Raw genomic sequence first — 13,330 nt, 5'->3', positions numbered from 1 at the left:
CTCGAATGTGCTCAATGATCCTGTCTTTTGCACCTGGTTCTTGCTGGTAGCGCTTCATACAGCATCCACCCCCCTCTGTGCATTTGGATGTGCATCTGATTTACTTGGGCCCGTGGCAGCCAGCACTTGATCTAGCAGGCCATGGATGCAGGCAAGGGATCGTGTGGGGAAGGGAGGGTGCAAGGGGAGATCCAGGGATTGTCTCCCTTCTCTTCTTTTTTCTTGTTTAATAAAAACAAATGAAGGTAAGAGCCAAATACTGCATATAAAATTGGGTAAAGGTTCTTATAGCAACAACATCAACTGTTCAAGGACAAAACCCCTTAACCTTTAGCTTCCCTTTCCTTGTATCACGATTTGTATATTCCATACAGGAAGAGAATCTTATTAAAGATTCAAGCCACTCCATAAAGCTCCCCCACCCCCATTAGAGTGAGTGGCAGCTGTCAGTCTGTGTCTTCCCTCTGCAGATTGTTTTATCTGTGCCTGTTTTTCTTAATTCCCTGTTTGTGTCAATGGAGACACTCCCTTTGGTTCCAGTAAAAACAAATCACAGGCTGAGGGTTTTTTAAAAAATAAAAAAGGCTTTGTGTATTGGGACAAACCTTTAAAATGCTATCATGTCAGTGTAAGTTTTAAAATCTTAGTGGGAGAGGCACGTAACCGTCATTGGGCAAAGCTTAAACAAACAGGGCATGCAATGCTTCATTGCTAATATTTATTACAGGGTTGTCACTTGAAGATTGCTATAAATAAATGTGTTGTAAAATACAGAAGAGTGCACAGAGCTGTAGCAAGTTGTTAAATAAACACAGAAACTGCCATTTTTATTTCTTCAAATGCTGCTCTAGCATCACTCAGCAGCCTGAGCTCATAGATCTGCACATGATCCACACCTCTGTGGATTCCCAGGCCTTCCTCTCCCCTTTGAGCGATTCTGCACCATTTACAAAGTTTCAGACATGCACAGGATTGTGCCACAAAGCAGCTTTGCTAGGTACTTTTGAATGACACGGATGCTTTTTGATGGAAGGTTTTTTGAAAAGGTTTGCCTGCTTTCTTCATAGCCTGCTCCTGAGACTTTAACAGCAGCCTTGCTGACAGAAATCAAGCAACAATTCTGGTCTTGCCACAAGGAACAAATGTGAGGAGTTGGCTGCCTTTGTGTGTGAGCCAGAGTGCTGTTAAACACTCGGGAATAGTAGAAATAAAAGATAGCAGGCCTTGTTCAAAAGAACTGCCTTAGAATGGGCACACTGTTTACAAAAATTAGAGAGTGACAGGGAGTCTACTTCAGACTTATTCACTTTTATTTTAAAAGGGTATCTGGAATTGACAGGGGATATTACTGGGTCTGGAGGTAAGCCATCGATTTATGAATTACTTGAACAAAGAAGGGGAGGCAAAAGGGGGTGAAATTGCAGCCAGTTTAGTTAGAGCAAGGGTTCCTAAAGGGCAGTGCCTGGACCATCCAGGGCGCATGAGCTTCGTTCACGTGATCCATGGCATCTCTGTGGATTTGTGGTTGAAGCTGGAAGCTGGCACATCAATTGCATTAAATACTCATATTGCTTTTTATTATATTTTTATTTTATTACTTATATTGTGTTACAATTTAAATTCTATAGAATTCAAATTGTAATACAGTAACATACAATATTTAAGAAATAAAAGAAGCAAAAAAATAAGAGTTGGAAATCATGCAGCACCTAGCACCGTGCACTGCAATTGCTATAATGGGGGCAGAGAGGATTACGTGGTCTGCCAAGAAACCTTAGCAATTTTCAAGTGGTCTGGGGGAGGGAAGCGTGGGGACCACTGGTTTAGAGGGTAGTTTGAATGTTCAAAATAGTTTTCCATTTGAGAGGTGGACTGATAGCAACCAAATGAAATTCAATGAGGACTAACCTTAAATGTTTACACACAGGAAAAGAAAGCCAAGAAGAGAAGTATAAGATGCATCATTTGTTTTAATAGTACCTTAGAGCATATGCCTTTTCTGCTCAGAGCACTGGCCAGCAACCAGCAGGGTTGGATTTGTGCCAAGCAGCTATTTTCAGTGCCACTGCTGACCCGTGGGACATAAAAAGCAAGAAGACCTAACTCTGCCCACAAGCAAATGCAGAGTGCATCCCCCCACCCACCACAGAAAAACTACAATAAAGTTCCCATACAGCAGGGTGGGGGGGGGGCTTGGGAAGAAGTCGTGGGAGATCTTCCTGATCAGAGGATGGTGTTTCTCAATGGACCGGAGCCACAACGTGTGGTTTTTTTCTGGCAGTTAACCACAAGCATCCAGAGCACTTTTCAATAAATGTTTCACAATGGCAGCACTGTGCTGATCCTTCTAGTTTATCTGGGTTATCAGCAAGCAGTGTAGGGGGAAGTAAGGTGCCCCAGTTTTGAGTGTCAATGACCCACAAAATATGACACGTAGGAAAGCAGAAAGCAGCTTTCTAGCGAGTCAGCCCTTGGTCCATCTAGCTCTATATTGTCCCTAGTGGCTTCCTAGTTTCAGACAGACCTTCCTGGAGAAGCCAGGGATTGAACCTGGGACCTTCTGCATACAAAGCAGATGTTCTGCCCCTGCCCTACAGCCCACCCGGAAGTATCATTTGGATCTGAATGGAGAAATGCTGACTGATGAGCTGATGTGATCAAGAAGCAAAGAAGGAGGAAACAGGTAAGGGAATTCTACAGACAAGGTGGTGGGTAAAAGTCCCTCACGTCTCCCATGTGTTTCCGTAAATCCACATCTGGCATCATCTGCTGGTCTTGCTTGATATACAAGGTATCCTGACACCTATATCAGCTCTCTGTTTTCAGAGCTGGAACTGCATTTGGATATATTATTTAGAATCATAGAATCCCAGAGTTGGAAGAGACCACAAGGGCCATCGAGTCCAACCCCCTGCCAAGCAGGAAACACCATCAGAGCACTCCTGACATATGGTTGTCAAGCCTCTGCTTAAAGACCTCCAAAGTAGGAGACTCCACCACACTCCTTGGCAGCAAATTCCACTGTCGAACAGCTCTTACTGTCAGGAAGTTCTTCTTAATGTTTAGGTGGAATCTTCTTTCTTGTAGTTTGGATCCATTGCTCCGTGTCCGCTTCTCCGGAGCAGCAGAAAACAACCTTTCTCCCTCCTCTATGTGACATCCTTTTATCTATTTGAACATGGCTATCATATCACCCCTTAACCTCCTCTTCTCCAGGCTAAACATGCCCAGCTCCCTTTATGCCACTTCTTTTGGTCATAGAGCTATTGGGGTATGCAAATCATCCAGGAGGAAGCAGGGGACAACAGTTGCAGCCCTTTTACTCCCAAACCCAGTCTTCTTTATGAAATACAGTGGTACCTTGGGTTAAGAACATAATTAATTCTGGAGGTCTGTTCTTAACCCGAAACCGTTCTTAACCTGAAGCACCACTTTAGCTAATGGGGCCTCCTGCTGCCGCCATGCCACCGGAGCACGATTTCTGTTCTCATCCTGAAGCAAAGTTCTTAACCCGAGGTAATGTTTCTGGGTTAGCGGAGTCTGTAACCTGAAGCGTATGTAACCTGAAGCGTATGTAACCCAAGGTACCACTGTAAAGAGAAGCTGAGCTAAACAGAGCCTGTAGCTTTTGAAACCCCTGATTTATGTTCCAACAGCTCAAATGTTTCAAAAATTAGCATCCTGTAATGCCTAGGAAAAGGTGGGGCTGTGCGCAATTTGTGGGAAGGGTTGCCATAGAGAAGGTGTGCTGGCCAGTGTGGTGGGGAGCCTGTGCCTGCCAGATGTTGTTGAACTCCAGCTTCCATCAGCTGTGGCCAGCATGGCTGTTGGTGGGGGATGATAGGAGTTGTGGTTCTGCAACGTCTGGAGGGCCAGAGATTCCCCACCCCACCTCTGGTTCCACATCTGCAGCCCAACAGAGCAAGGGTGAGGTCAGAAGGCTCTTGGAGAGCTCTCCTTCTCCAGTCCCAGAAGCAATACAAACTGCTCATTGGACCCTCCTGAAAGCCAAGTGAGGTATTAGGGAGAGAAGAACGTAGCTCATCTCTCACTACAAGGATCCGTTCACAAACAGTGGAGAGCCATGGTTTAGGCAGCTGGTCATTTGGCTCTCCCACAAACAGCACACCCTTTAAAAGTGTCCACATGTCCTGTTAATAAATGAGGTAATCTGGAAAAGAAACACAAGAGACTTTCTAAAATCAGTTTGGCGTAATCAGCTTAATTTTTCCAAGGGTCATTTGGGGAAGCACCAAGCAACCTGTGCAGATTTGTCCCTGTGCACAACTGTCAAGCATCCATGACAGACTCTTGAGACTGAAGAAAACGCAGCCAGTTTCTTGTAAGCAGCTGTCCAGTTACCTTTATCCACATCCAGCTCTTACTTCCGTGCCAGAAAGCAAACTGGACTCCATTTTAAGCATCAAGCTGCACTAGTCCCCCAGCCATAGTTTCTGATAACTCCAGCCCTGCTTAAGCCCCAAACATTTGAGGGATTGAGGACTGGAAGGTGACTGGAGAGGCCACTTCACAATCAACTGGGAAGTTGTCCTGCACATGTCTAAACAGAAATGGAAGTGAACTGAACAAGACCAGCGATCCCATCCATCTCAGTGGGGTTTGCCCTGGGAGGAAATGCCAGTGGGTCATTTGCCCACGGGGCTGATCCGCCTGCTCTTAATGGTACCTAGACTCTACTCCAGCTCAGTTTTGGATTATCATTATTATATTTATTTAGTTATAGCCCACCTTTTCATCAGACGGGCTCAAGACAGCTTACAGATAGAAACAGCCAAAAACATAAGGGGGGGGGGTAGTAATTAAACAGCAGTTAAACACTAATAGAATCAAACCACCATAGCCTGATAGCAGTATTGCACAGCTCCTGTTCATTCTCGTGGGGCTTGTCTAGGAAATCCTCCTGCTCTGTTGCACCCAGTGTATGAATGATGGGACCTAAAATCTGGGGAGGGGCTGCAGCTCAGTGGTAAAACCTCTGCAGGTGGTCAGTCCCACGTCCCATCCCTGCCACCTCCAGTTAAAAGGCTAAAGCAGCAGATGAGGTACCCCTCATCTCTCATGCCTGAAACACAGACAAGCAGCCGCCAGTCAGCATAGTTGAGCTTAGATGGAGAGTCTGAGCAGGACAAAGGCAGTTCCCTCTGTTTGTGCTTTAAGTGAAATGGGGGCAAGGCAATAGCTTTGGGAACTGGTAGGAACCAACCGTCTCCCAAGGAGTATTCACAAGCAGAAGACACAGAGACTGAGAGGGACAGAGCTTGACTAAGCTAGGACAGTGTCAGGTGGTGGAACATTAATGTGCAAGGCAGCAGAGTGCTGTGCTGTCATGCATCTCCTTTGCCCTGTGCCATGTTCGATGTTGAGGAGCCCCTAGTGTTCTGCAGGCTCTCAGTGCAGTTCACCCATGTCATCTGCTGCCACAAGGCTGCCCTTCCTTCAGCGGCATCTTCTCCCCTCTGGCAAGTGCTGCTTCTTTCCCCATCCCTTTGCTAGCAATGCCTACCAGGGATGAGGGAAGCTCATGTGGTGTCGGATGGCAGCTGCCATCACCCCTGACCAAGCTGGCTGGGGAAGGAGGGCCACAGGCTCCCTATCCTTACAGGTGCAAGTGGTGGGGACGGAATCAGCTGCATTCCACCTGCACTACTTTACTGTCAAAGTGGGCCCTCCCTTTGTCTTGCCACTGCAGCCCAGCTCTCCCCCCCCCCGGCATTTGCCCTTTGTACTGGGTTTCAGTTCCACTGCTCCTTCGCCACGCTGGTGCCCTCCACATGCTGTTGGGACTACGAGGCTCACCTGGAGAGTACCAGGTTAAAAGGCTGCATTCTGTCCTTGTCTCCTGATGGAGAATTGTCAGCCCTCCCTTTCCCCTTTAACCATTTTGCCTCATTCACAAAAATATTTTGGGCAGGCTCTCTCACCAGTACCCTATGACAGAGCCAAGTGCTCAACCTACTTCCAGGGCCAACTGAAATGTAGTTTGTCATACAGTTTGCCTTGGAGTAACCGATTTCTCTTTAACAAATAGCTAGCACTGTTTGTTTGTTTGTTTGTTTGTTTGTGTGTGTGTGTGTGTGTGTGCGCGCGCTCCCAAGCTAAACCTTAGTGAGGGGGAACGGGGTATTTACAGAGGCTCACCCATCCAGCCCAGTTTGCAGCATGCTCTCCCCAAGGAAGCTCACCTGGCATTACTTAACTAACGTTACTCCAGTACCAGGCAAAGACTTTCCACTTCTCCCACACCTTTTGAATAAGCCTTTCAAATATAATAATAATAATAATAATAATAATAATAATAATAATAATAATAATAATAATGGGGACGCGGGTGGCGCTGTGGGTAAAAGCCTCAGCGCCTAGGGCTTGCCGATCGAAAGGTCGGCGGTTCGAATCCCCGCGGCGGGGTGCGCTCCCGCTGCTCGGTCCCAGCGCCTGCCAACCTAGCAGTTCGAAAGCACCCCCGGGTGCAAGTAGATAAATAGGAACCGCTTACCAGCGGGAAGGTAAACGGCGTTCCGTGTGCTGTGCTGGCTCGCCAGATGCAGCTTTGTCACGCTGGCCACGTGACCCGGAAGTGTCTCCAGACAGCGCTGGCCCCCGGCCTATAGATGTGAGATGGGTGCACAAACCCCAGAGTCTGTCAAGACTGGCCCGTTCGGGCAGGGGTACCTTTACCTTTACCTTTACTATCATGCTTCCTGTAAACTGATGCTTGGCTCATGTGTTCATTTTTTGAGTTACTCTGTTATATTGGATTGTTTTAAGATTGCATTGTACATCACCTAGAGGCTGCAGCAGCATTGGCAACCAACGTATGCAATAAAACACAGCTTTTATAAAACCCTTCCTGCTGCAGCTTTGGTAAGAATCACTGCCTCCTTCCACGCTGAAAAGTGGTGAGAATGAATGGTGGAGCCCATGACATTCTCTGCCCACCCTGAACAGCTTCTTCCAGTCACAACCACAGCAGGGACAAAACCTCCATAGTGCACCTGTGCATGCACAACATAAGACACTTGCTGACTTACACAATGGTCTAGGCTCACCATCCCTTTGGAGTGAGGACTGATCCTGTGCCTTTAACAGCAGCTTCTTCTGCAGACATTGACAGGGAACAGTCTTACCTCTATGCCATGAAAAGTGCCACCAGCTGATAGGTGCAGGGCAGGAGGAGAGGCCAGTTTCCCCCCTTCCCCTGCTTAGGTGGCAACATGAGCAGAAGGGAGAAGGACACCTTCGCATCAGTCCAGGCTAACCATATTATTCCAATCATTTTTGTCAGTCTACCAACATATTATTTTATTCTTGGCATATATGATATATTAAAAAACCCTTCACAGTTTTCCAGAGAAGGTGTTGGGGTGTGTGTGCATTACAAATTGTGATATTTACACAGTGGAAAAGAAGCATGGGTTCTTCCAACTCATATTTTTGCATGTTGATGGGCCAACTCAGAAGAGTGAATGCTTATAGGGGCTGCTGGCTTTGGGACACCTGGGTTCAACTGTGCACATCTGGAAGAAAAGCTGAAGCACAGTTAGCATCGTAATCTCCCTGAGGGGGTGGGCTGAGTTCAGCCACCAAACTTCTGCTTGCTATGCAATTATTCAAGGCACAGGAGCAAACCTGCTGACTGACTCTTCACCCAGTGACTCTAAAGCAACTCAAGGCCAAGCCTGTGGGGGGAAACAATGGCATTTTACAGACAAGACCTCATGATGGAACCAGCCCTCTAACTGGGCATCATGCCCATCATACCCCCATCATGCAGGGGGTCCATTTCCTACAGCAAATGAGTTGTGGGAGCAAACAAAGCCTGGGCAGAAGAATATGATACTTAGCAAGCTAAACTATTCAGTCATCAGCTGGTGGGTGGCCAACACAGGACCTTCCAGTTGTGAGACTACAAATCCCATCATCCCCAGTTAGCATGGGCAATGGGCAGGGATGATGGGAGCTGTAGTCCCACAACACCTGGAGGGCACCACACTATCTGAGTGTCAGCTAAGCTGCCAAACTCCACCTCTAAGCATCAGCCTTCAAAAAAAGAGAAAAGAATAATTGCTCTTGGCATGCTTCATTCTTGCCTATTGCTGCTGCGGTGTTTGTTCCTAGATAGAATGGGACCATTAATTCAACCTAATTGTTATTGTGGATGTTGCCAGAAGGACAGCTGGCAACTGGGCCATCTTGACCTGGAATCTCCAAGAGCATAAAACACAGAGGGGGGTAGAGGTTGTAACAGATTATTGGGGAGTTTGTGCAGTAGCAGAAGTCATGTGGGCTTTTGGGTCTCAGCCCTAGAATGGCTGTGCCAAGAAGGCAGTAATACTGAACAGGCTGGTGACAGAAAGTCCTTCACCCTACACAGAAACATTCTAGACGAGCACCTTGACATAGCAGGCAATGGCCCCCCTCAGGACACTGCACAAGAACAGAAAGGCAGGTATCCCGGTGGTTTCATTCCACCATTTTTCAAAGACTGTCCAAACATTTGTGTGCTTAAAAGAACTAGAAAAACAAGAGTCTGTCTTAAGAGCCCCCCCCCCAGTGTTAACAGACAGAGGGAGACTTGCTTGTTAGCTTGGGAAAGAAGCAGCTGTGGTACAAACCAGTTTTGAACAGGTTCTTAACACAACAGCATTTTAAGGTGCCTTTCAAGGTGTCATGCAAAGCAAGTGTGCTGATTCATTCCTTGGCTCTGTGAACAGTCACTGCATCCCAGATATGTGGTCTCTACAGTTACAATACAGCACCATCTGTCGGGGGGGGGCGCACATCCTCACAGTTGGGTGCTACAAACCAAGATGGCTGTCCTCATCCACAGATACAACAATGTCTCCTACAGACCCTGGCTGATAACCTTGGTCACAGCGCTTTCCCAGTCGCACCGCAGCCATGGTCTCTAGCCTCAAGACAGGCTGGTCTCCCATTGATTACCAAAAAGTTGGCTTCAGACAACCAGCATGAAGGAGCCTGAAAATGGCAGATTAGAGTGTGGAGTCCATCACTGGATGGCCATTCTGAGGCAATATCTTGTGCTCTGTGGTGCTGGACTTGACTGACGCAGGTGAGTACTTTGGCATCCTGTGACAGGCAAAGCAGAGAATCTTCCGGAAAGTGCTGCGCATCTCATTGTCCCGGTAGGAGTAGACAACGGCATTAATGAGTGAATTTATTTCAGCCAGAAGCAGGACATATTTCTCCACCGACAACACGTCACAGCTTTCACAGCCGAGGCCGTCCAACAGGAGCACCACCTGTCCAGGGGTCCAGCAGATAACAAAGGCACCTAAGAACAGGAGAGAGGAATCTCTTTAGAATTTGGAAGAGATCAGAGGCCTCCTGGTTCCAAGGGGTGGGACACTTCTTTGATATGCTCAGCACTTTTTAAAAAAATGTGGGAAATGCTTGCATGGTGGATGAGCACACACTTCTGCTCCCACACTGCTCTGAAAGCAGCAGGAGGAGCCGCCCTCAATGGTATTCCCCGGTTAAGAACAAGATTCTTGCATCAGTCATTCCATCAGAGTTCAGCACAGAGAAAGGGCACAGGACGACCCCATCAGCTCTGCTGCCAGGACCTCTGGCCATTCCTCTCTCAACTGATGCCTAGCCATTGCTGTTCCATAATAATAATAATACCTGCCCCTTCACCAGCAGGTCCCAGGGCAGGTTGCAATTTAAAATTCAGAATTAAAAAGATCTAGAGCATACTAGGCTACATGAACAATTTTCATCCCAGCTGGTTCTAATAAGAACTGTAACTTTTAAAAGAACTGCTACTTAAACTTGCATTTCTGCTTCTCTCCCCATCCCTTTTTCCTTTTGTGTCATGACTTTTGAGGGGGCTGCCTGACTACTGATCTTTGTGAGTTGTTCTGGGAGCCTTTTCAGCTGACGAGTGGAGTAAATATGCTTCAAAATGACAAAACCTGCAGAAATTCCCTCATCTACGTCATTATGAAAAGCTGCAGGAGCCTTGTCTTCTTCTCCTGGTGATCCTAGACAGCTGCTGGGTAAACTTTAAGAGGAAAAGGCTAGAATTCTCCATCTCTTCTCATGGCTATCAGACTTTCATGGTCTTTATAAAGAGATGCTTTTGCACTACTTTTTTATACAGTATATATATTTAGTGTTGAATCTATCTCAAAAATAGGGTCTGCAAAGTTGCACCCCTTATCCTCAGGTTGCCAACTGACCAGGGGAAAACATGTTCAAACCTGGATCTTGTGCCTCCACAAAAGTAGCCAGGAAACTTTTTGACCACATGAAAATAAGCATCACCATCCCTCAAAACCACAAACAATCTGCCCTGCTCCTCTAAACACAAATAAGTGTGCATGAAAAATATCCATGCAAGCCTCCCTGGTGATTCTTTTTCTACTCAAATCAAGGTTAATTACAGGACCCCACCCTGTTCTTAGCTGGAGCTCATTACAGCTGGAGCTCCCCTCTTGCTTCAGCCCACCCCCACACTGACCACTCAGTTTCCCCAGCAGAACTCATCCAAGGGTCCTTCATAACTCAGGCTTGCTAGAGAGGTTAAAAGCAACAAAAAGGGCTTTTATGGGTATGTTCGTAGCAAAAGGAAGAACAAAGAAACAGTGGGGTCACTCAGAGGAGAAGATGGGGAAATGCAAACAGGGGACACAGAAAGGGCTGAACTCCTCAATGCCTTCTTTGCCTCAGTCTTCTCTGATAAAGAAAACAATGCCCGACCTGAAGAATTTGGAGCAAATGATTCAGCAAAGGAAACACAGCCCAGAATAACTAAGGAGATAGTACAAGAATACTTGGCTAGTTTAGATGTATTCAAGTCTCCAGGGTCAGATGAACTGCATCCAAGAGTATTAAAAGAACTGGCAGATGTGATCTCAGAACCACTGGCAGTCATCTTTGAGAATTCCTGGAGAACAGGCGAAGTCCCGGCAGACTGGAGGAGGGCAAATGTTGTCCCTATTTTCAAAAAGGGGGAAAGAGAGGACCCAAATAATTACCGCCCAGTCAGTCTGACATCAATACCAGGGAAGATTCTGGAGCAGATCATTAAGCAAACAGTCTGTGAGCACCTAGAAAGGAATGCTGTGATCACCAATAGTCAGCATGGATTTCTGAAAAATAAGTCATGTCAGACTAACCTGATCTCGTTTTTTGACAGAATTACAAGCCTGGTAGATGAAGGGAACGCAGTGGATGTAGCCTACCTTGATTTCAGCAAGGCATTTGACAAGGTGCCCCATGATATTCTTGTAAAGAAGCTGGTAAAATGCGGTCTTGACTATGCTACCACTCAGTGGATTTGTAACTGGCTGACTGACCGAACCCAAAGGGTGCTCATCAATGGTTCCCCTTCATCCTGGAGAAGAGTGACTAGTGGGGTGCCACAGGGTTCTGTCTTGGGCCCGGTCTTATTCAACATCTTTATCAACGACTTGGATGATGGACCCAAGGGCATCCTGATCAAATTTGCAGATGACACCAAACTGGGAGGGGTGGCTAACACCCCAGAGGACAGGATCACACTTCAAAACGACCTTGACAGATTAGAGAACTGGGCAAAAACAAACAAGATGAACTTTAACAGGGAGAAATGTAAAGTATTGCACTTGGGCAAAAAAAATGAGAGGCACAAATACAAGATGGGTGACACCTGGCTTGAGAGCAGTACATGTGAAAAGGATCTAGGAGTCTTGGTTGACCACAAACTTGACATGAGCCAACAGTGTGACGCGGCAGCTAAAAATGCCAATGCAATTCTGGGCCGCATCAATAGGAGTATAGCATCTAGATCAAGGGAAGTAGTAGTGCCACTGTATTCTGCTCTGGTCAGACCACACCTGGAGTACTGTGTCCAGTTCTGGGCACCACAATTCAAGAAGGACACTGACAAACTGGAACGTGTCCAGAGGAGGGCAACCAAAATGGTCAAAGGCCTGGAAACGATGCCTTATGAGGAACGGTTAAGGGAGCTGGGCATGTTTAGCCTGGAGAAGAGGAGGTTAAGGGGTGATATGATAGCCATGTTCAAATATATAAAAGGATGTCACATAGAGGAGGGAGAAAGGTTGTTTTCTGCTGCTCCAGAGAAGCGGACACGGAGCAATGGATCCAAAAGGAGGGAGGGAGGGAGGGAGCCCAAAAAGGGTCAGCCCACACACCCCAAGGAGCATACGGAGTGCACCATAACAAACACATTCCTGCTCAAGAACATGTTATCTGCACTGAACCTCTCACACACAAATGCTTCCTCAGGACCCTCGGGATCTAAACCACTAATTTTCTAGGCACCAAGTACATAACTGTGCTGTCAACTGGCTAAAGGACTCTTAAGACAATTTCTCAGAAGAGTTTCAACTGGTGACAGCCTCAAGCTATAAACATGGGAAGTATCTACAAATTGGGGGAAGCCGCCAGGTTTCCAGAAGTACCAATACCAAACAAAAATTAAGGTGAGAAACTACCCCATGAGGACTGAGCATGGGTTTACAGCAGAGCTCAGCGAGGGCCAGTGCATGCCCAGGAGGAAGGAAGCAACCAGGGGGAAAGGGCAAAGGGGGCTTCAGGATGGAATGGCGTACGTATCCTGACAAGGACGTGGCTAGCTGGAACCCCAAGGGCAGCACTCTGCACTGAAACATACTCTTGCAAGATCCACTTGTGCTGGAAGGCAAACAGCAAGGGAGGCCTGTGACCCTCATGTCATCCTTGTGGTCTGTTCAGGGAGCTCAGGATCAGGTTCGCCAGATGAATCTGATTTCTCCAGCCCCCATTTCAGCTTTTGGAAAATGCTAATTTCAACAAGTCACCCACACCAAGTAATGCTTCCAAAACAAATAAAAACACACAATTTTTGTAACTGTATGGGAACTGTAGTGATCAGAATACTGACCCCTTTAATATTTTTAACTCTGATTATGAGGTGTATTTAACTAGAAGTCTGCTTAAAGCAGTGCACAAACTACTGTCATCCAGCAAAAGGTTTTATCTGAAAACATTCCACCCATCCTCTCCAGAAGAAAGGTCAAGATCATTCTTCCTTTGTGAAGTTCCTAGCTGCATGAGGTGTCTTAAAAGCTCATACAAACCCAGGCAGATAGAATTACACCATACATAACACCCCTCCCCCCCAAAAAAAAACCCTAGAGAAGGGATTCTTGTCACTGGTAGTACATCACAGAGAGTTTTATTGGTTTGAGAGAATGAATAAAGAATGACTAAAGAATGAATAAAGGTGCCTTTATTCATGCACCTTTAGCAGCACCTACATGTGACCCTGTAAGCAGGTACCATGACTATTTCTATACAG

The 13,330-nt window shown here is 46.6% G+C and overlaps 1 protein-coding gene across 2 annotated transcripts in view; it reads right to left on the bottom strand.

Annotated features, from left to right (window-relative positions):
* Nucleotides 1-7,293: 7,293 nt before the first annotated feature.
* LPAR2 (lysophosphatidic acid receptor 2) overlaps nucleotides 7,294-13,330 on the bottom strand; it is a 43,828-nt gene continuing 37,791 nt past the window's right edge. For both annotated transcript variants that reach the window (XM_082208831.1, XM_082208830.1), the window contains exon 3: nucleotides 7,294-9,313. In XM_082208831.1, coding sequence (XP_082064957.1) covers nucleotides 9,012-9,313 — 302 coding nt within the window. In that variant the 3' untranslated portion in view covers nucleotides 7,294-9,011. The remainder of the gene's footprint in view (nucleotides 9,314-13,330) is intronic.

Source organism: Podarcis vaucheri (genome assembly GCF_965113315.1).
Source record: "Podarcis vaucheri genome assembly, chromosome: 2".
Classification (NCBI taxonomy): domain Eukaryota; kingdom Metazoa; phylum Chordata; class Lepidosauria; order Squamata; family Lacertidae; genus Podarcis; species Podarcis vaucheri.
The sequence above is the reverse complement of the archived record's forward strand: the minus strand, read 5'-3'. Positions and strand labels throughout refer to the sequence as shown.